This window comes from Neurospora tetrasperma (genome assembly GCF_000213175.1).
Source record: "Neurospora tetrasperma FGSC 2508 unplaced genomic scaffold NEUTE1scaffold_81, whole genome shotgun sequence".
Lineage (NCBI taxonomy): Eukaryota > Fungi > Ascomycota > Sordariomycetes > Sordariales > Sordariaceae > Neurospora > Neurospora tetrasperma.
Genome location: NW_009799179.1, coordinates 2418776 through 2440540, shown reverse-complemented (window position 1 = coordinate 2440540; position 21765 = coordinate 2418776). Strand labels below are relative to the sequence as shown.

The 21765-nt window shown below is 52.2% G+C and overlaps 4 protein-coding genes across 4 annotated transcripts; 2 read left to right on the top strand and 2 right to left on the bottom strand.

Annotated features, from left to right (window-relative positions):
- Positions 1-1282: 1282 nt before the first annotated feature.
- NEUTE1DRAFT_104978 (uncharacterized protein) lies at positions 1283-1773 on the bottom strand (the record flags this gene model as incomplete). The annotated part of the gene is made up of 2 exons (XM_009857306.1): positions 1283-1512; positions 1746-1773. The coding sequence occupies 2 exons, from the start codon at positions 1771-1773 to the stop codon at positions 1283-1285; spliced, it is 258 nt and encodes an 85-aa protein (XP_009855608.1).
- Positions 1774-7479: 5706 nt separating this feature from the next.
- NEUTE1DRAFT_132758 (uncharacterized protein) lies at positions 7480-8683 on the top strand (the record flags this gene model as incomplete). Its single annotated transcript, XM_009857305.1, has 4 exons — positions 7480-7494; positions 7642-7865; positions 7939-8039; positions 8197-8683. 4 exons carry the CDS (start codon positions 7488-7490, stop codon positions 8489-8491), a joined length of 627 nt encoding a protein of 208 aa, XP_009855607.1.
- Positions 8684-9875: 1192 nt separating this feature from the next.
- NEUTE1DRAFT_149613 (glycogen debranching enzyme) lies at positions 9876-15070 on the bottom strand (the record flags this gene model as incomplete). Its single annotated transcript, XM_009857304.1, has 3 exons — positions 9876-10320; positions 10390-14758; positions 14841-15070. 3 exons carry the CDS (start codon positions 15068-15070, stop codon positions 10219-10221), a joined length of 4701 nt encoding a protein of 1566 aa, XP_009855606.1.
- A 3594-nt stretch (positions 15071-18664) lies between these two features.
- Positions 18665-20970, top strand: NEUTE1DRAFT_89817 (glycerol-3-phosphate dehydrogenase; the record flags this gene model as incomplete). The annotated part of the gene is made up of 1 exon (XM_009857303.1): positions 18665-20970. The coding sequence occupies one exon, from the start codon at positions 19032-19034 to the stop codon at positions 20229-20231; it is 1200 nt and encodes a 399-aa protein (XP_009855605.1).
- Positions 20971-21765: the final 795 nt, after the last annotated feature.

The following is a 21765-nucleotide window of genomic DNA, read 5'->3' as shown; positions in this document are numbered from 1 at the left end:
ATTGTTGGATATTTAACCCCCAAAAGAACCCCCGTTACCCATTTTAGAGCTCGCTTGAGACAAAGCACCGATGAATTTAGTGAACAGCTCTTCAATTACTCAAACTCCATCTCTCATAATGCCAGTGAACAGCCATTCTGTGCCTCTTGGGGATGTGCATTTTGGAGTATGTGGGATGAAGGGGCATCTAAGAGAGTCGCGTGAATGCCATTGTGCTTGGGCCCAAAGAGGACACGAGATCAGAAAAAGGATAAAGGTTTTTGGTGCATGACTAAATTCCCGTAGGCGTTTTCTTTGTGCCGGGAAGGTTCCGAGGTTCCGCGGTTTTGCGGTGAGCCGAAAGGACCTTGAATAGGTCTGGGTATTGGACAGTACCATAATGAAAAAAGCATTCGCCAGACTTCAAAGCGAGTACTAACCTCTCATAGTGCCCTGAGAAATAGCGTTCTATCTGAGTAGAGGTAACATGCCTGTCGTGTAATCTACACGAAAATAGAGTTAGCTCTGGCCATCATGTTTCCATCGACGAGACGTACTAGAGGTACTTATGAGAATTTCACTTGCCTGTTTCCAGCCTCACAAGCTTGCTTTCTCAGTCATGTTTCTTGTTCCCTCTCACGGCTTACAACTCCAAGCTACCTCTAAGTAGGCAACTTCCCCCACGGCACAGACCTTATCGCCCGTGGAAAAGAGGAAATAATCATAATTGAACAAGACGAACCTAACAAACACGACTGAGCAACCGGCCTACAGTCCAATAGAACGCCCGAAAATAGTATCAATACAACCAAATGTCCGACAAGCATGAGAGATAATCAATAACCATGACCAAACAGCATAAACACCACCAACACCCGAAATCCACAAAACCCAAGCCATCCCAAACCTAACTATCGAACAAAGGAACATGTTACCAAACCAGACGATATCGTGAGCCCCAGCCTATGCCACTCAAACAACCTCCTGCCATCCTATACTCGATCAAAGAGAAAAGGGTAAGGTAGAGGTAGAGGTACCTACCCAAAGCGAGGACCAGCATCAGCCTCTATCTCCACCTCGATCCCATCATCCCTCTCTCCATCTATCCCTTCACTTCACCAACCATATGCGTGAAAGCCGCACACCCACCTCTTGCCCCCGCGATTTCCATAGCACCAGGCCAGGACCAAATTTGAATCAAACCAGCCCTATGTCACCACCCCCATCGACCGTTCCAGTTCCCCCTTCCATTCCTCCAACTCATCCATCCTGCAATTTACTACCATGTAGGTACCTACCTACCCTACTTCTTCCCATACCCACCTCCATAACCCCCACCACTCCCACCGCTAGTAACATGGTGCGAGTTCCACCCTTCCTCATAGCGGCTCTGCTCCTTGTACCGATCCATCGGGGTGTTGCCGTTGGCGGAGCCGTACGTGTCTTTGTAGGCGGAGTAATTGATAGAGTTGCTGCTGCTGGTGCTGTTGTTGGAAGAAGGGGAGGATGAGTAGGAGTTTGTTGAGTTGTTGACTAGGTAGTTTGGTGGAAGGAAGTTAGTAAAGTGCTTGCTTAAGTGGAAGGCAGGCTGGAGGGAGGCCGGATGGGAACGAGTAAGGGGAGGAGGGGATGGGAACGAGGATGGGAAAGGGGAGAGAGAGGAGGGAAAGGGATAAGATCTATGGTTGACATAGTGCGTGAAAGAAGTGTCAAAAGGGGGGTGGCAGTCGGGTTGTGCTGAAGGTGGCACCTGGAGATAGACGTACTGTTGCTTGAAGAAGCTTGTCCGGACATGTTGGATTTAGAGCGCTTAGTTGATCGATGAGTGAAAGCAGTTTATATGGGACTGCGATTCAGTTCAGTTGGGATGTTGACAATGATCAAACAATGATGAAGAACTGGGTCCTGATGCCGATGCTATCGAGATGGCAATGGACCTACGGAAGAGCTTTCTTTTTATACTTCCCCCCGAGTGTGGTGGTAGATGGAAGCTTGGTGTCCACAAAGTGGTGTATGCGTGAGATTCTGGATAGGTTGGTTCCAACGTAGATTGACCGGTGTAGATCACCCATCTCCTACTCGCCAGGTCTGTATAGACGAGAGTTGATACGCATTCGTCGAAGCTCACGGGAGTCAAGGTATCCCCAGTCTCGGGTGATTTCCGGTCTGAGTATCCCGCTCATGAGCCAGTCTTCTTCCAACTATAGTGCCAGCATGTAAGCCACGCATGGTGTATGACATGCACGCTTTATATCGATGGAGTGCATGTGTGTGCCAGCAGCATCGACCTACGTGCGTAGGGTGACATTTTGTAGTCTCTCACGCCTGTTTAGTTGACACTGGCGGATTTCAACCTGCAACATAGCAGGGGGCCGCATGACGAAGAAATCTGGAAATTTCCAGGTGTGGGAGAGGCGCAGTATGCACTTCAAGGCTTGGGCAATCCCAATCCAAGTGGGATATTGTCTATTTAAAACATGAGGTCGTTTGAGAGGATAGGACGGTCGAATGGTAGCCTGTGATGACAGCTACATAAGGCCTACATAGGCAGTGTCCCGCCCGTACTACCCGAAGGCAGGCACCAGGAATGTTGAGCCGCAGGATTGAAAGCATCCGTCGAGCATTTCCCGCCCTAGGTGACATACTAGGGAGTTGTCTTCTATTGTTGTCAGCTGTCAGACATCCTGGAAGAAAGGGGGGTTGTCATGCTCGATATGTTTCAGTAATATGGATGCCTTTCCTGGTCATTTTCTCCGAGGCATTGCCATCTTAGCGTTGTTCTTGAACCTTAAGCATTTGAACATTACGACGGACTGCCGTCTTCGTGAATATTCCTCCCATCGGCGCCGGTCTCAACTAGAAGAAGCACTTGATTTTTAGTTGTTGCCTCGAAATCCATAGTGTCCCGACAAGGATTCCCACAGCGGGCCTTATCCAGCCGGTCCGTGACTGTAAGCCGGAATCCGTATCCGCAACCTGGAGGTTCCGAGTCCCGAAGACGGGGATCTTGCCCAAGACAGCCAGCATATCATAAGCGCCCTGGCTTGATAATTTGTTATCAAAGAGTGCTTGCTCGCGGAAAGGTGCAGCTTGTCATGGGTTTTCACATATCCTATAAACAGCAAGTGAGCCCAGTCATCTCACGGCCCGCAAGTACTGTACAAAATATCAGGGGGGAAACGGTTCTAACGATGGCCGTAGCACAAGCTGCTACTTCCTAGTATCGTTAGTGGATAACTTGGGTTGCAGGGTAGGAAATTTTGATTCACAACTGGGCCTCTCGTAAACTGATTAGTATGCGAACTAGAAGTGTGAACATTCACCAAGGTGACGGCGTGACATACTTGTTGCTTCGACCGCATCGCCGTACCATATGCAACCTCCCGTTGACGACAGGGTTGAAGTCACTCCGGAGCAAGGCTCGCAGGAGATATACAAGGCGAGATGCCAGGTCAGATCCCAGTACTTCCCTCACACGCGGGAACAAGACATCTCGTGTACCAGCGAGCAAAGCTCGTAAGTCATAGGGTTCGAATACGAACCCTAAATCGACATCATCGGGACAAGTCTGATGCCTCTTGATTGCGCTGAAATATAGAGAATGGTATGGCGTATGGGGGCCAGGGTGTGGTGTATATTGAGATGGACCGCGAGAGGCAGCAGGAAAGATCAGCGAGTTCATGGTGTTCACCTTGCTGATGGCTTTCTTGGAGTTGGCTCGGATAATGATCTGTACCGCGGATACCGGCCAGTCTTGCTGCCCTCGGACTTCAAACAGTTCGTGCGACTTTTCTCAAGTCCAGATGGTCGTTAAAGCCTTGGTTGCCAATAGGAAGCCCCGAGGTCGTGTTTCCAACCGCACTTTAAAGATAATCTTCCACGGACAGCCACGTACTCGCGCTGCGACCATAGCAGAGGTCTCGCGGCGAGTGGGGGTTGCATTTTGACCGTCAGTATGTCCCTGTGATGGAAATTGGGAGCCAAAGCCCCCACGAGCGATGCACTTCGGCGGTACTACAGGCAAAGGTCAGTGCCTTACATGGACAGGCAATCTCGCGTCTAAAGGTAGTTGAGGCTTGATGTCCTATCGTCAGGTGATACCTTTTGAATAGCCTCGACGACCATAGCACCTATGGGGATTCGCGGTGCTTTTTCCACAACTGCGTCTGGACAGTTTCACAGCGTCTAGTGTCGCCCGTAGTGTGGTGTAGAACAACGAAGCGAGCCAAGAGTCCAAAGCCAGTCGTTGACGAGCTCAAGCAGCAGAAGCACAAGGTGATGTGCAGGAGAGCTTGACCGCCCATGTCATGTTGATGAGCTGATCATACCCGACTGCGCGACCGAAGGACGAGATAGGTATACCTGCCAGGGGAATGGAAGCGAATGGGGGCATCCGCGGGTTCTACAGCAGCGTGGAGAAGCACGAGGGACTCAGTTCCGACACCCGAAGGAAAGGTTCGACCGTCCACGGATGCTGTTTCCGGTACCAAGTCACGTTAATTTCGAAACTTTTCGTCCTTTTCATCCTGTCACCCTACCCGTCACTTGGTATCATGTGCCGAAGCGCATGCACATATCATGCACTTGCATGCTGTACCTAGAATAGAGAAGGCTGCAACGCACCATGCCCGCCCATGCGTGCAGGGCTGCCCTTTTCTCACCGCCGAATGGAGAGTATCACATCCAAGAACACATCGGATCAGCCTGGATATATTGGACAGCAAAGCATGTAAGCGCGGAAGGAGCTTCGAACATGCCATACGGGCGTAAAATCGGATGGGAAAGGGACGATATTCTTGCTCTGAGAGACGGCTTTGCCACGTGAGAATGGCACAGCAGCAAGCCACTGGTGACACGGAGATGATCCCAAGCTCAAGGCAACCCAAATTTTGCGATATAAGGCAACCGGCCATGTGGTCAACTAGCATATGCCTTTCTTGGCTTTGATGCTCTGTGAGGGTTGGGGGCAATAACAGCTACTGAGCCTTCCGGTTATCATGGTCATCCCGTCAAACTCTATGTTTTCTTTGACTGAGACTTTGACAAAATGAAGAAAGAAATGTTGAGTTTGAACCCTGGAATGTCGCATTGGCGATCTGTTGTGTCTCTTTTCCACTTGATGGGTTTCCTTTGTTTAGTCAATGGTACGCATCGGCATAAGTTTCATATCAGAACCAGATTATTACCCGAGGAATGATGACATTGGCTGCAGAAGGAAGATCCGGGGAGATCGGATCGCCACATGAGGGGTATTTCAGAGGATGGTGTCCGAGAAGCGGCTCGGTTATGTTTCTGTTTCCTGTTTCATGTCCCATTTTTGTTTCTCAAAGTTCGATACTCCCTTTGAAAATCGAGGGTCGTTTGAAGCTGGGAACTTGAAAAGAGTCTGAACGGTGCGGCAACCGATACGAACAAAAGAAGCCGGTGCTGACTGGACAAAGCAAAGCAACATCGTGGTTGGCGGCCAAGACAGTGGAGGGAAATAAAGAGCTCATTGATGATACTATTATCAATAAACAAGAGGGAGGTATGTCTTCAGCAGCATTCACGCACTAACTCTCTCAGCATGAGTGTATTGCGACATCCAGCACGACTTGCCACAGAAATCAAAAAAGTGTGACGTCAACCCAGACTATCGTTGTCCGAGTTTGTGGTTTGGAGTGCAGGTCGAGGGAAGAATGGAATGGCGGCTACTCCCCAAAGCGGCATGGCCTCGATTCGCAGTCCAGATGCCAAGGATCAGAGCCAAGGGACCGACCTCCTCCAAAGAGTGCCAAGGGTGATTTGAGCTGGAAAATAAGAAAAGGGAAATGTCGAGAGATTGGACGTGTCACCACTGGAATCGAATTATTAGTTGAGAAATCCTGTTCTGGTTTTCGACACACTTGCCCTCGGTCTCGTGGAGGGCAGTCAGGTCACACGGTGTTACCGGACGTTGGTGTTGGTGTTGATGTTGATGTTGCTGACTGAGCAGAGAAGAGTGCCACAGAATTGAGGATCATGATTGAGACATTGAATTCGGGAAGATGGAGCAAGAGGGACGGGAACTTGGTTCAGTTGCAAAACACTCGAGGCGACGACAGCTGCGAGGTTTGGAACAAGTGCGACGTGCCAGCTGGTGGATCTGAGTTTCCACCTGGCCCGGTGCCCACTACATAATCCAATCTGTAGGTCATGCTTGCCAAGCCAAGTGTCTCCGTGGCACTGTTCCAGCACTCCGGGGGACACCTTTCTAGGCGCTCATTGTTCCCGTATGCGGATGGGTCTTGACCGTGAGTTCGGCCATGTGATTGGCCAGGAGTCCATCACTCAGCCCGTGTGGCCTGGGTAGCCCAGCAAACGCCCAGCGAGAGGGATGACCGGGAAGCCGGCGTGCTGGCTGTCCACCATCACCTCTAGTCAGCAAAGGATGGAAGAAAGAACCAAAGCCAAAGGCCGATAGCATTGGTTACCAAAACCAGAAGCCGGTGCCAGAGTCCAGATTGGTCCATCTTCTTACACCCTCGTTTGCGCTGCGTGATCATCCGCTTTCCCCTCGCTTCGCCTTTCTCGTTTTACACTATCCTTTGTCACTTGCTTTTTCCCTTTCGCTATTTTTCCTTTTACCGCTGCCATCTCCCCATCAGCAAACGACTCGACGACCACCGACATTCGTTTTCCCCGACGACTCCTCGACTCTCGAGCTCCCCAAACTCTGCCGCTTGCGACGGGCCACGCCATCATCGTTCAGCTTTGACGACATCCGCACCTTCCGTCCGCTCGCTTGGACTGATCTAATCGGAGAGGAACACTCGGACATTACCAAGGAAATAAACTGAGGGAAGATCCGCGTACTTGTCTGCTCAGACAAACCCCCCGGACGGCAAAGGGACCCACGGAATTTCATACACCCAGCCAAATCTGCGATCGTTTCTTCTGCCCTTTCGTCATCATCATCACCAAAAACAACAACGACAGTAAAAAAACACAATAGCGTCTTGTCAGGGACAGAAACGATCACATCCGGTTGCACTGTCGTCCCCTCTGTCTTTTATTTCTTTTCCGATATCCGGGCGCCAGCAGCCATCTGACATCGGGTGTGACGGTGAGACGAGAGTACGAATAAGCTTTCGACCATACGACTACGGGTTCAGGGACAGAAATCAATAGGGCCAACATCGGATAGAAAGGAACGTGTCAATTGAACACCAACACACCACCCAAATCCCACATTCATTATTTTGTAATCGCATCGATACGGGCGCATATTCGAGGGCATCGGGTGGAAGGAATTGAAGGAAGGTCCAGTCGGGCGGACGTAACATTCCATCCGCCGACACACTTTGGGGCGGAGCAAGCCACCAACCCGCAGCAGCGCTGTCGCGGAATCACGACAGCCGACACACCTGAAAGAGAAACTCTTGCGGAAACAATAACAACCAACACCAAACAAACCTCAAACGACCTCGTCGATATTTGCACAGACACCACCGAATATCCCCCCCTCCAACCGTACATAATCTTTCAGGATGGCTGGTACGTTAAACGGCGCTTGGTGCTTTTTTTTTTTTTTTTTTTTTTTTTTTCACGAGTTGCATTGGCTCTCAACAAGGAGCCCTTTCTAGATGTCACCGCATTGTTCCTTTGTTTGCTCCTGTGCCTAACAAGACCACTGTATTCTAGCGCCAGTAACGACTGTTTTCCCAACTCAATCGTTGCCTGCATGCGTAACAGCATGCGGTCCTCTATACGATGTCAACGGAGCCTGCGCAACCGCGACAGCCGCCGCCAATGTCCTTCAGAACTGCTTCTGTGGTGATGCACGATTAGCTCCCTTCAGTACCGGCACGGCCGGCGTGTGCGATGGTGCTTGTGCGGCTACTCCTACAGATTTGGCACGCATTCAGGTACGTACGGGGAATTCACATGTCCCTGTGGCCGTCTACACACAGTATGTATCACTGACATGATGTCAAACAGGCATGGTACACAGGCTACTGCAAGGCCACTGCGACTAGTGCAGCAGCAACGTCGACAAGTACTGCTGTCGCCAGCAAGGCCAAAGGCGGCGGAGGCACATGGTATGTTCCATTTTCGTCCTATTCTTTTTCCATCTCGACTTTGATCGACGTCCTTGTGACTGCGCAACGGTTTTTCGTCCGCACACTACCCGCCGACGTCGTAAAGTTGTGCACAGCTGCTCCCACATTACGTTGTAACTAATAATGCACCTCCCAGGGTGGACAACCACTACCAATGGATCATCTTCCTCGTCATCATCGTCGTCGCCATCGTCGGTATTTGGATAGGCGCCTGCTTCTGGCGGCGGGCCTACCTTCGCAAGCGGGACCGTCGGTACGCGCTCGACCAAAACCTCGCCCACACCACCGAGTCCGGCCGCGTGGTTCCCAATGACGGCGTGCATGTTCCCGGAGCGACCATGTTCTCCCCGGCCCCGATCGCTGAGGCCACCGTGTTCGACGAGAAGCCCAAGAAGACGAAGAAGAAGTGGACTGTCAATGAGAGGACATGAGTTGACATAAAGGGCCTTGCTTACGTTCACGTATATGGCTATTGGAACCCGAACGGTTGCTTGACTTTCCTGTCGACACTTGAGAAGGAAACAGAAAAAAGAACATGGACAAACACGCCTCCATCGACGCGGACACCGTCATGATAAATCTGTCTTTCGCCGCCGCCGCCACCCCTCCTCACATTCCCTTCCTTCGAACGGGGTCAAGTTTCGCATATTTTGTTTTAGTCACCAACATCATCATCATCCTTCCTCTCTTTTTTGGGTATCACCGGGGCGGGGTCCATGTTATTTCCGTCCATCCATCCACCTCTGGACCTGGACATTCTTTCCATCTAGTCGGCGTTGCGGCGTAGTATTCTTTCGATATTTTTCCAGTCTTCTTATACACGGGATGGGTGGGGGGCGGAGGGCGGAAGAAGGGCAGGGCAGGCCTTTATCAAGCTGTATCAGTAGTACCCACTATATCATCTCACACACGCATTGCGGCATGGGCCATGCATAGGATGTGCGATATGGACTGTATACATACCATGGGACTGTAGAGAAAGAGAAAAAGGGAAAGAGGAAGAGAAGAGACATAGCGGAGATGGAAGGAAATGGAGACCATTACCAAGCAATCCTCCAAATCAACTGAAGCAGGCAACCAGCCAGCCAACCAGCCAGTTGAAAACTGACTCTTCGATCCTTGGAATATATCTCTTTATTAGCAGATAGACTGGAGGTTCTCGGTGTTCAGAACGGGAAAAAAAAATTGTAATTTTGTTCGACACTCCTGCTGCTGCAACCGTGGTGTTCTTCTTATGAGTGCCTGAACGTTGAAATCGTAGTAGAGATGCACTTTATCGAGTTTAACGGGTTTCTGTCCACAAGCAAAAAAAAAAAAAAAAAAAAAAAAAAAGGACAAACGAGGGGAAAAAAATAAGAAAACGCAACGCTAATGCACTTTTGGTCTATACGTATTCACTGTTGCAAATCCCATTCATCCAACTATCCACCCATCCATCTATATCCCCTTCGATCTACTCTTTTTCTTTTTTCTCTGTCTCAAAGTGCAGAATGTTAGACTAAAATGGATACTACCCATGATCGCAGCAAATGTCAAGTCCCAAAAATGGCAATCTCGTTACGTTCATAAGTTTTTCTTGACTTTTGGAGCCCCCAAGAGCCTTGGTGCCTTGGCGGAACTATAATTGCCAATAATGCCCTTGCTGCTGCTCATCACTCGAGGCACAGACACTCAGTCGGTAGTCGGTATATGATGGAAGGCTAAGTGGGCGGTTTTCACGATTAGGTGTATATACATACTCGAATTGAGCCTACCTGCCCTTGAGTGGCCACACGATCTCAGCCCCGACGAATACATACCTAAGTAGGCGTACTGCTTGGGTAAACACTTGGTATTGGCATAACTTCTATTCTTTAGGTTATGTCCTTCATCTCTGTTGTTCATCCAAAACGAAAGGTCCAGCCTGCCGGCCTGCCTGCCTGCCTCATTTGTCACTGTCTGCCTCAGTGGCAATCTTTTCTGTCTAGGTTTTAACCAATTCATTTGCTTGCAATCGCTCCGCCCATGTTCTATTACAGTTATTGCATCTTTCGTTGCTTCAAGCACCATCATCTTCACTTTCTAAGGTGTCATCATCACCGTCCCACTCGCTCGTCATCGTTGTCGTAGTCATAAGCTTCGTAACCAAGTTTGTAGCCTCTTCAACCACCCTCGACACCTATCTCAAGGGAAGCGAGTGCTTCTCAAGCTTGGCTTGTTCCTCAGCAGCGTCCATGTAGAGGTCGATCAAGCAACCGGCGGACCACGCTTGGGTAGGAGACTGCAGTAGAAATCCAACGGTTAGTATACTATTCATATGTTTAGGCCGTTGTGCATCTGGGAAACTCACAGAATCATGACACTCCTCTCCATTCTTGTTCGTCAATTCCGTAAGTCCAGCCCATGGGCTCCGCTGAATCATCTCCTTGCATCCTATAAGTCGCCTGGTGACCTGCTGGAATGCTTCAGTGCGGCCCTCGGCATCGTCACGGCCGCGGCGCATCAAATCGAACTTGAGCAGCGCCCGGAGGAAGAAACCAGTCGGCCACAGCCACTCAGGACCCTGGTGGTAGTTGCGACCTTTGCTGGTGGCAAAGTCGTCGCTGTCCTCGCTGTTGTTGTAGTACGGTCTGTAGTTCATGTCGCTGGGGTCGAGCGTAGCCATACCAGTGGGACCACGGAGAGCGGCGTCGGCAACCCAGAGAGCATGCATAGCGTGCTCCGGAACGAAGAGGTCGGCGGCGCATGTCATGGCGATAGGGAAGTTGCTGCGGAGCTGGTAGTCTTCATACTCCTTACCGGAACGGTAGAGATCCTTGTAGATGCCACGACGGTTGATGATCGCCGGGTTGACATCGTACTTGGAGTCCTCGTCAGGGGAGATGGGAACAAAGTAACAACGCTCAAAGTTGTCCTTGATGAGAGCAGCCCAGTCCTTCAGTGTGATTTCGGTACCATCGGACTTGCGAACACTGGAGTGCTTGAACTTGCCGGCTTCATTGAGAGAAGCTGCCCACTTCAGGTTGCTGTACAACATACCTGTGATCTCAACGGCGGCACCGTCTCTGGGAGTTCCTGGCACACCCTTGGAACCAGCACGCTCGCTCTCGCCCATCTTGTCCATCCAGGTACCGCAGTTGGCTTGGTTACCGCCGAAGATGAAACCGTTGCTCCAGTCAACCTTGATCTCCTGGTTGAAACCGGCATCGCTCATCTGCATATCCAAGTTGGGGCCGGCGTTGGCCTCACGGTACTTCATGCCCTCGGCATGGCGCTGGAAGACTTCCTGGATGATCTCGGCGATGGTGCTTTCCTTGCTGTACGCACGCTCATCGTCGACGTCAAAGTACGTATCATCGTAAGGGAGGAAACGGCGCTTGACCTTGTCGTCTAGGATCGACAAGCCATCAGGAACCAGACGGGTGTAGTCCTGGATGCACTGCAGGAAGAACCAGACAGAATCTCTAGAGTTGTATCTGGGGTTATTGCCGCTTCCTAGAAGATTAGGGATCATGCCATGCTTGAGCACACTGGCAAAGGCGTGGATGTGCTCTCTGGCTTCTGCGTAACGACCAGTACCGAGGTACAGGCCGCGGAGAGAAATGAACACATCGCGACCCCAGCAGCGAGCCCACTCAACAGCGAAGTGAGGAAGACCCGCAGCAAGCGACGGCACGAGCCGGTTAGGATACAGTGATGCCGACTTTACCAGGCCAGTCATCTGAACGCTAACCATGGCCAAACTCTGCAGGAACCATTGACCCTTTATGACATTGTTGTTCATGAGGGAGATACCGCGTTCAAAGGCCGCGTTATAGGCTGTGCGAAGCACAAGACCGAAGTATCTAGGAAGTAAGAAGCTTGGGATGGGACGAATAGCATCAAAGCGCTCCTTCAACCATTGAGCAGGCTTCGCCAGCCGGCGAAAGTCCTCTTTCTTCGAGGCACGCTCAAGTCTCCCAACAATGTAGTCAAGAGCCCACTGGCCGTCTCGGAGATGCTGGCATAGAGGATGGGCGAGATTGTTGTCCTTGATGACATCCTTCAAAATGCTCCACCAACCCTGCAATCCAGCGTACACAATCTTGCCGTGGCCAGGGATGTCGTAGGTTCCATCCTGGCCTTCGCTAGCATCACGCTCCTCAGGCTCGCACTTGTACAGAAGGAAGTTGAGATCGACAAGATCAAGCTCATCCATTGCTGCCTTTGCGCCGGAAGTGACAAAGTTGTCCAACCCACTCGAGTGCTCCGCCGCCGGAATCCAAGTCTCAAAGAGAGCAATACTTCCAGGAGGGAACTTTTCACGGACAGTGATAATGGTATCCTGGCCCTTGACTTCCATCCGCACGCCTGGCAAACCGACCAGACGGCTGGGAAGACCACGAAGATGCTTCTTGTCGCCCAGGACCTCCTCAACAGCTTCCTTGCTGGCATCAACCTCGAGCATCCAGCTACCGAGATGGCGAGCCTTTGTGCCGGTCAGGTGGACAGGGTTGAAAGCGCCATTGCCATTTCCATAACCGGGGAACGCAGTGTGTGCGATGAGGAAGTAGCCCTTTCTTGACTCCTGATGGACTCTGTGGACCGTGACGTACTCGTCCTCATGGTGAATATGCGTCTCATCATAGCCATCCATACCCATCAAGGTGTGGATCTGGTTGAGAAGCTTCTTTACACCAGCAATTCCATCCTTGCCCTCTCCCGTTTTAACAGGAGCTTTGGAAGCCTCGAACGTGTAAAGGCGGGTTTCGCCAACCAAGTCAACAAGCTTAGGATAGATCTCGTCGTATCCCATCACGCTGCCGGTAGCGCTAGCGCACATGGCAACCAGGGCTGCGTTTGGAAGCGTGTCACGCGCATCGCGCTTCTGAGCAGGAACCTCATTGTCATGAGTGCAGTCCATGAATAGTGCTTGTACGGGAACCGGCCTGATACGGCGGATAACCTCGCGTGTGTAGACGCCATCCCCGTTGGTGCCGCTGATAGACGACGAGCGGCCCTCGTTGCTCGATACCTCGTCAACTTCGAAGCTGCCAATAGGTCGACCTCCGTGACGATGAACCAGACGACTGAGCTCGCCAGTGCTCCATGCTTGCATGGCCTCACGAATGAGTGCGCTAATACCCAGACGCTTGACAAAGACGTAATCCATCTCTTCGGAGCCGGTGAAAAGCTCCGCAACGACATAGAGATCGGGGCGAACACGACGAGCCTCATCCAAAATGTGCTCAGCGACATGAAGAGGCGTGGAATGGCAGTTGTCGATACGGAAGCCGGCAAAGTATTTGGCCAGCATGCGGGCGTACTTGGTCATGTGCTCCCAAAGCCATGGGCTGTCTTCAGGACCGCTTCCGTAGCGGAGCTTCGTGCAGTCTCCCCAGACAATGACTTCTCGGCGAAGGTAGACACGAGAATCGGGACCGGCATTGTCGACCAGCGCGTTTCCGCCCCATACCCATCCGTTGTTTGCGAGAACCAGATCTTCCTTCTTGTGCTTCTTCGTCTTCTCGTTGACAGGAAGACGAGTGAAGTACGTCTCGATCAGAGGATTCTCGGCATTGATGGGCCCGAGCTTTGGGCCGTGGTCATCGAGCCGGACATACTTGATGCGATTGAACAGCTGCTGCAGGATCTCGGCAACTTCGTCATCATATTCCTTGTAAAATGGAACGTTGACGATCTCCAGGATGTCAACAATCTTGGTTCTGGCTGCAGCCTGGTCGGCAGTATCCTTTGTCTCTCCTTCGTACCGGCCGAAGATAGCAGACAAAAGAGCGGCAGCCACCTTGGGGTTAGCCCTCCGCCTGAAGCGCTCACCAAGATAATCCATGTTCTGCAGACCATGCTGGATCAAGAAATCTGCCTGCTCCTTAGGGGTAGCGGAGTGTAGAGAGTCGATACCTCCAGCTCCAACGGAGGCCTGTGGGAAGTCAATGTCGTTGGCAGCCCAGGACTTGACCGCGGCATCGGCATCGCGCTCCACATCAAGAGTATAGTACTCCCAGAGACGAATCTCGGCAATTACCTCTTTCTTGATGGCATCCATAATCTTGACCAGATCATCGACGTCCTTGAGCTCGGTGGGAAGGCCAAGCTCTTCCAACCTAGTGCCCAGCTCGAGCAGCTTGGTGTCGAGAAGGTAAGCGGACTCGAGCCATGGCGCAGTCGTCAAGTTGTATCCGGCCTCGGGATGCTCCAAGAGCCACTCGCTGTTGTGTGCAGTGTGGTTGAGGACAATGTCCGTCAAGCTGAGCAGGGAGTGGTTCTTCTCCAGGCTTTCCACCATCTTTTGGACATCCGGCTCGCCAGCGGGGAAGCAAGCTGGGTCCCAGCCCAATTGATCATACAAGCTGTATGGCGAATTTGATGCACCTCGTACCTGCAGCGGTGTGAAGTGGATCATGTTGTAACCTCGGTCGCTGATTCCCCGAAGATGGCGCTCCCAGTCTGTTGGGTACTTGCCCATGAACTTGCTGATGATGGAGAAGATGGAGAGCGCCGGAAGTGGCAGCGGCTGCCCGTCCAGCGAGAGCCGGGGCGCGACATCGATATAGTACAACGGCGTCTTTTTCTGAGTAGCCTTGGTCACGGTTCCGTCGGCGTTGACCAGGCTGCTGGCCAAATCAGGGAGTTCGGCATATGTGGTGTAGAAGGCGTACGCGCCAGCCTCGTAAATCGGGATCGAAATCTCGAGTGTGCGGTTGAAGTCAGGGACGAGCCTGTAGCGGATTTGTTAGTCATGTTTTCCGGTATTGTGAAGGATTCATCTGATAAGAAAAGAATAGGGGGTGGGTTGTTTACTTGTACTCGCGGAACTTGTTCCGCTGGAACTGCTCGCCGTGCTCAGGGATGTTCACCCACAAGCTGCCATGGCTGCAGATGCTGGAAGTGCCCTCGATGGCAAAGCGAATCGTTACTGGATCTTTCGATTTGGGCGCAATGTAAATGTACTCGCCAGGCACGTCAGGCGAGCCATCGTCCTTCAGCGGCAATAGGTAAACTTCGTTGGAGACCATGGTTCTTGGGATCATGTTGGGGAAAGGGAGGCGGGGTCGGAGGGAGCTTCCCGCGACCTTTAGTACTAAGGGGAGCTTTGAGAGTGCTGGCGTGTCGGTGAGGGGCTAGGCTCTAGCGTAGCGGACCGGCGGCGATGGAGCTTGGTGCTAGGCGATTCGAGAGGAGACAAAACTTGTAAGGATCAACACGGTGGGATCCCAAGTATATCTGCCTGATCAGCAACAAAGTTAGAACAGTTTCACCCTATCAACGACGTCCGTACGGGCTGCGGGAGCTGTGGTGGCGATGCCTGTAACGACTGTAACGCTGAGAGGGCACAGGAAATCAGGGATACCGCTGGTCTTACGGTTGTTGGTCTCTTGGACACGAAATATGTAGACGGCAGAAGAGACAGAGAGAGCTTTGCAAGCGACGTGGCTCCAACGAAAGCCAAGGGAGCCAGAGAGAGATTATGTATGTAGGCAATGTAGGTGATGGCGTCCAAGAGAGGTCCAAATCGTAGTATCGTAGGTATGGGCCCGTGTAGTTTGGCTGTGATAGGACCGGAAGCAGACAATAGCTTCCAGACTGGGGCTCGACTGTAGCAACTTGGCTGGCGAGCAAGCTTACAACCAAGTTTGGCTTCTAGCTCGACAGCTTGGCCAGGGGTTGATATACCGGAATGTCAGTCTAGAGCTGAAGAGACCCGTCAGAAAACAGGCAAAAAGCAGCAAAGACAACCTAACATTGGCGATGCCACCCCAGCCCGTGTTCAACACCACCTCGGACCTGCCACGGCAAGTGGTGACAAACGAGACAAGGAAGTAAGCTGATGGAGGTCGTGAGAGCGCAGCACGTCGAGACGGCGCCAAGAGCGAGCTCGATCCACACCCAACAATTACTTGTCCAATTGCAGACGGGCGTGCAGGAGTGACACTGACAGCGAATATGACTGCTGCAGGGCAGCTGCGACTTTGAAAGAAAAAGAGACGAGACCTCGATGGGAGTTGTGATGTGGTGGACGATGCCGCATTAGTTCGTGAAGCAACGAAGGTGTTGTGCACTTTCCTTTATGTCAATTCTCCATGTCATGGCCCGAACGTGCCTTCCCTCCCGCGAGAGATCTGAGGGTTTGCCTTATCGTCGGTTTCAACATCGGCGATTAAACAACGCCTTGACAGTTTGGCAGTCTGTGCCTGAAGATCCTTGACTCGTCACAACGTGCTTGGCCAGTTCCAGAACCATTCAAGTTGCGAGTCGCGAGAGCGCTCGGGGAGCTCCAGGTCCGATCGGACAAGCAGAACATTGCCCATGGCGCCCAACGGCCGGTTTAGTGTACACTACAAGCTTCGACCGCAGATCGATGCCCCGCAGTCTGGAACCGCAAGAGTAATTTCCTCAACATGCCTGTTCCAGGCATAACGAGATGCTGACCGCAAAAAGACCTAAGCGGGGCAGTTTATTCCCGCCTCTAACGGGATGACGATGTTCACCAGTGGGAGCTAGATGTACTCGGTAGAGGCTTGGACTTTTAGATTGGAGGAGGGCCTTCTCCTCGTCCTGCACACGAAGTTATGGAAGACCTGACGGATATAATGTTATCACCAGAGTCTCGGCCGCTGTGAGAGTTAGATGTTGGTTTGGATCACTTTTCAGCCCCCAGACTTGCCCGACTGCAGAAACTTCATCCACAACGATCAATAGCTTCCAAAGCAGTGGGATGTTCAAACGCTGTCTTGGAAAAAGGAATGAAGCGAGGGGTGGCATTGGGCTGCCCCGCGTCGATTCCATATCCCTGTCCAATCTCCAATGACATCACCAAATGGTCGTGGTAGGCGCACAGACCACCACAACTCCCGCATCCGGAAGGGGACGGCATCGGACGACAGTCGTGGACCGATCGGATCGGCACCTCTGTCGCTTCTCCCTGCTTGTCCGACTGCAGGTGATGTGACGGCCGTTTTTTGGACGCGGGACCCGGCAAATGTACGGCTTTCGGAGCCCAACATACTGGCATTTGGGCGGAGCTTTGCCGGGCTAAGATCCGAATCCGGCTGGGGGAACTGGTGAGGACCTTATACATAAGTGGCCCAGTGCAATATGCCCGCGAAACTTTGCGGCCTCTAATGATTGGGGGATGAGAAGCTTAATCACATCAGACGGTGGGTTTTCAACTTCAGACTGATCCCAAGTCAAGATGTTACTGCATCTGTGTCGTTCAAGGCCTAACGATGTCGAAGATCGATGCTTGCCCGAAGAATTCACGTTAAGTCTGAAAACGGTGTGGCTATTTGGGATTAGATCAAAGGGACTGGTCTCAGCCAGATCGATGTCAACAATCCTCCAGGATGGGAAACTCTCATCCAAGTGCAACACAATCGGGCCACGTGGGCTCTCCTTCACGTGTAAGCCAAGCAGGTTGTGCGGTTCAAGTGATCAACTCTTGGACCCTGATAATGTTCCTGTCGGGACCGCTCGTATGGCATGATGTCTGAGCAAGGGAGGCAAGCCCGCCAGTTTGGTTCAAGTTTGCTCGAGCACGGTCCTCATCCGGAGATGGTAACTCCATTAAACAAGCTTTACGGGACCGGGCGTGCAGAATTCAATTTCTCCCAAAAAAAAAAAAAAAACACCAGACAAAAAAAAAGGAAGAAGTAAGAAAAGGCTTGAAAAAAAAAAAAAAAAAAAAAAAAAAAAAAAAAAAAAAACTTACCAGCCTCGACACCAACCGCCTGCTGTCCGGGACAAGGTCCGCACGGCGACCGACGGGCCCCTTTCGGTTCCCAGACTGAGACACCAACACTCCAGTCGAAGTCCAACATGATATCGATGTAGCTCGAGATTAGAATCCAGGCGCCCCGGATTTTCTAGCAGAATCCAGACTTGCTTTCTGTGGATCCCTCAGCGCTTCTCTTACTCCCGTGACAGGACGGGATTCGCAGTGTCAACCGAAAAGGGGGTTCCGCAACCCCGCCATGTTCCCCGCAGAGCCCTTAACGGTTCGGGATTGTGCCCGCCTAAAAATTCGAAAGTATTCTGGCAACAAAGGGGCGGTATGGCTCTTTTTGTGTGTTGTCGCCAACGATGCTGGAGCATGTTTTGCCTCGGTACATGATGACGATGTCGCATTATAATGAAGCGAGGTTTGGTTTTTGGTCGATGATTATATATCTTTTTTTATTTTCCCCTTTATAATGTAGCATCAGGTCTGGCCGAGATGTATGTATGTAGACCGAGGTGCTCGGCAGAAGTGAAAATCAAATGCGGAAAGCAGGGGCGCGACTCAGGCATTCTCGCAATTGTAACCCAAGCCAGGCCATCCAGGCCTTGCACAACGACCCCGGTAACTTTCACAAGCTTCGTCTCCAAATCTGCCGGGGCATGCGCGTGAAACGGAGAGTGGGAAACTGCGCTACGGGAGCGATTTTTTTGTTGAGATTCTGATAGGGCATTGAGCAGTAGCGAATGACTTCCTTCCCGTCGGCTGCCGCGCTCCTCCTGCGTCATTGTGCCTCTTGTTGTACACATATCAGATCTGTTGACCCTCGTGCTCGTGCCCTTTCTTCTTTTTTCCTTTTTTTTCCGCCTTCCCTCCTCTTTTTCCCCTCCTTCGTTTATCAGATGAACTGTTCCCGTCTCGCACAACCCCTTCTCCATCAGGCTCGTTACAGAAGCCGAATCTTGAGCTCAGACGCCGCCTCCGTCTTCCATTGTCTTGTACAGGGTCAAGGCCCAAAACTACCTCTATCGTTCTCGTCCCCGCCAACCCACCCAGCGCTCCGCCGTCGGTTTTACGTCCTGTCTTCGGCCGCTATTTCAAAGCCAACTTGTCCTTTTCACCGACAACTTCCCCAAAGCCCCCAAACCGCAACCCGTGCCGACGTTCTTGAGCCAGCTCCGTCCCTCTTGTCCACCCGCAGTAGCAGAGCCTCCTTTGCTCCTCCTCCGAACAATACACGACACTTCCCTGTCCGCAGATACTCTCAAGTCACCAAAATGACTGTCAACAACTTCACCAAGAAACACAAAGTTACCGTCATCGGCTCCGGTAACTGGGGCACCACAGTGGCCAAGCTCGTTGCCGAGAACTGCGCAGAGCACCCCGATACGTTCGAGAAGGATGTTCAGATGTGGGTTTACGAGGAGAACGTCACTCTCCCCAAGGACTCCAAGCACTTTGATGCCTCGATCGGCGAGCAACCGCAGAAGCTCACCCACATCCTCAACACATATCATGAGAACGTCAAATACCTCCCCGGCATCCCGTTGCCCCACAACCTTGTCGCCAACCCTTCGCTGGTAGACGCCGTCAAGGACTCGAGCATCCTTATCTTCAACCTTCCCCATGAGTTCATTGGCAACATCTGCAGACAGATCAAGGACCACATTGCGCCCTATGCTCGCGGCATCAGCTGCATCAAGGGTGTCTCTGTCACCGACGACAAGATCGAGCTTATTTGCAACTACGTTAGCGACGCTCTCAACATCTACTGTGGTGCCCTCAGCGGTGCCAACATTGCCAGCGAGATTGCCAACGAGCAGTGGTGCGAGACCACTATTGCCTACAACACCCCCTTGGTTGACAGGCGCGACGAGAACGGCAAGCCGGTCGTCACCGGCGAGTCCAATGACCACACCAAGCAGCTCACGCCGTTGCCGCTCGACTACCCTCCTCTGGATCACAATGAGTGGTCGCTGCTCTTCAGCCGCCCCTACTTCACTGTCTCCATGGTGTCAGACATTGTCGGTGTCTCGCTGGCTGGTGCGCTCAAGAACATTGTCGCCATTGCTTGCGGCTATGTCGAGGGACACGGCTGGAACATGACTGCTAAGACCGCCGTCATGCGCCGCGGCATGCAGGAGATTATTCGTTTCGCTAACGAGTTCTTCCCCGGCCAGATTGAGCCCAGGACCTTCTGGGAGGAAAGTGCCGGCTGGGGTGACATGATCGTGAGCTGCACTTCCGCCCGCAACTGGAGGTGCTCCAAGTTGGCCGTGGAGCGCAACCTGCCCATTGAGGAGGTTGAGAAGACGGAGCTTAACGGACAGAAGCTGCAGGGTATCTCCACTACCCGCGAGGTCAGCAGCTTCCTCCGTGCTAAGGGCGCCGAGGAGCGTTACCCCGTCTTCATGGCTGTTGAACGCATCATCGACCAGGAGATCAAGGTGGAGGAGATTCCCAAGCTTTTCAAGTAAAAGAGACATGGGGAAAAAAATGCAAATATCGGTTCGGGTTGCGATCATGGGGCGTTTTACGGCGGTTTAGGTACTTTGGGGTTTTTAAAGTGCATCGAGCCTGTTGTCAGGGGAGTTCCATTGTTCCAGGTGTGGGGAACGGCATTTGAGTTCATCGTGTATACGGGGTCAGTTTTATGCGTACCATAGCGTGCCGGATACCATTGAGGAACACAAAATCATTCACACATATAAGGAGGGGGTGCTTCCTCGCGGGATGGTGCAGCCTAATTCGGTATGTGTACGGTGTCTTTAGCTTAGGGCGTAATGGAACCTTTTTCCTGTATTACATACCATGTCGATATAGTATCCAGGTAAACTGTGCAGAGTGCAACGGCCCTTAAATAAGCCTATAACGCCATGCAATCAAACCAGGACCTTCTCCCGGATCTCTCATTCAGAATCCTCCACAAGATTATCCAACAAACACCTCTTCTCCTCATCATCAACTACCATCTCACTTCTTCGTCTACTCAACCAAGACCCCGATCTCTTTCTGCCATTCACCCACCCCTTTTTCTCCTCTCCACCCTTACCATCATCACTATCATCCCCATCACCCTCATGAACCGTCCTCTCCCCCTCTCCAAAAACCGGCTTGAATACAAAATCATAGCTCCCCCAAACGAGATGCATCATCACGCTCATCATCCCCGCAACCCATCCCGGAACCTTGCCCTTATCGTCAGCAACCCATTTCGTAGACTTCAACACAATGAAGAAAAGCGGCATCCAGACGACCATGAATATCAGCCGACCAAGTTTCTGCCGGGTGGAGGTGACGGTGTAGGGTTCGAGGTTGTTTAGGTAGGACTGATAAGCGGGCGGGAGTTCGTACTCGATGGCGCCGGAGCGGAGGAGGGTAAGGTAGCGGAGGGAAGGTTGAGTCGGGGGAGTTTGGGGGCGGTGTATGGGGAGGAGGAGTTTCGATAACGCCTGGCGCCATTTGGGGGGAAGTTTTGGTGGTTCCTTGGGGTCTTTGGGGTCGGAGTCTCCGCCGGTAATAGTAGTAGAATCCAAGCCTCCGGGAGGTTTAGGGTAGGGGTGCTTAGGGTCGTTGCCATCGTCGTCGGGGAGGTCAGGCACCTGAGGAGCGTACAACGTCCGCGCCAGAAAAGGTTTGGGCAAGTCCGGGCGCGGGTGTTCGGGGATCCGAACGGGCGCGGGCAGTTCGATGCAGGGGACCAAGATCTCGTGGTAGCTGGCTCCGCCGCCTTCGGTCGCTATGATGCGGGCGTAGTCTTCTGCTGTTACTTCGTAGACAACGCCGATAAGACCGCCCGTGTCCATGTTCCAATCCAAGTCTGCTGCACTTTTTCCCCCCGAGTTTCCCTGGGCTGGTGGTTGGGGTCCCGGAGATGGAAGATGGGGCGGATCGACAGGCGGGATAGGAATCACGGGTGGCTTCTTGGGCAGCTTCCGCAAAGCGACGTTGGCGAAGCAGGGCTCCAGATAAGGAATACCGGGCAGGTCGAAGGTCAAACGGATCGAAGGC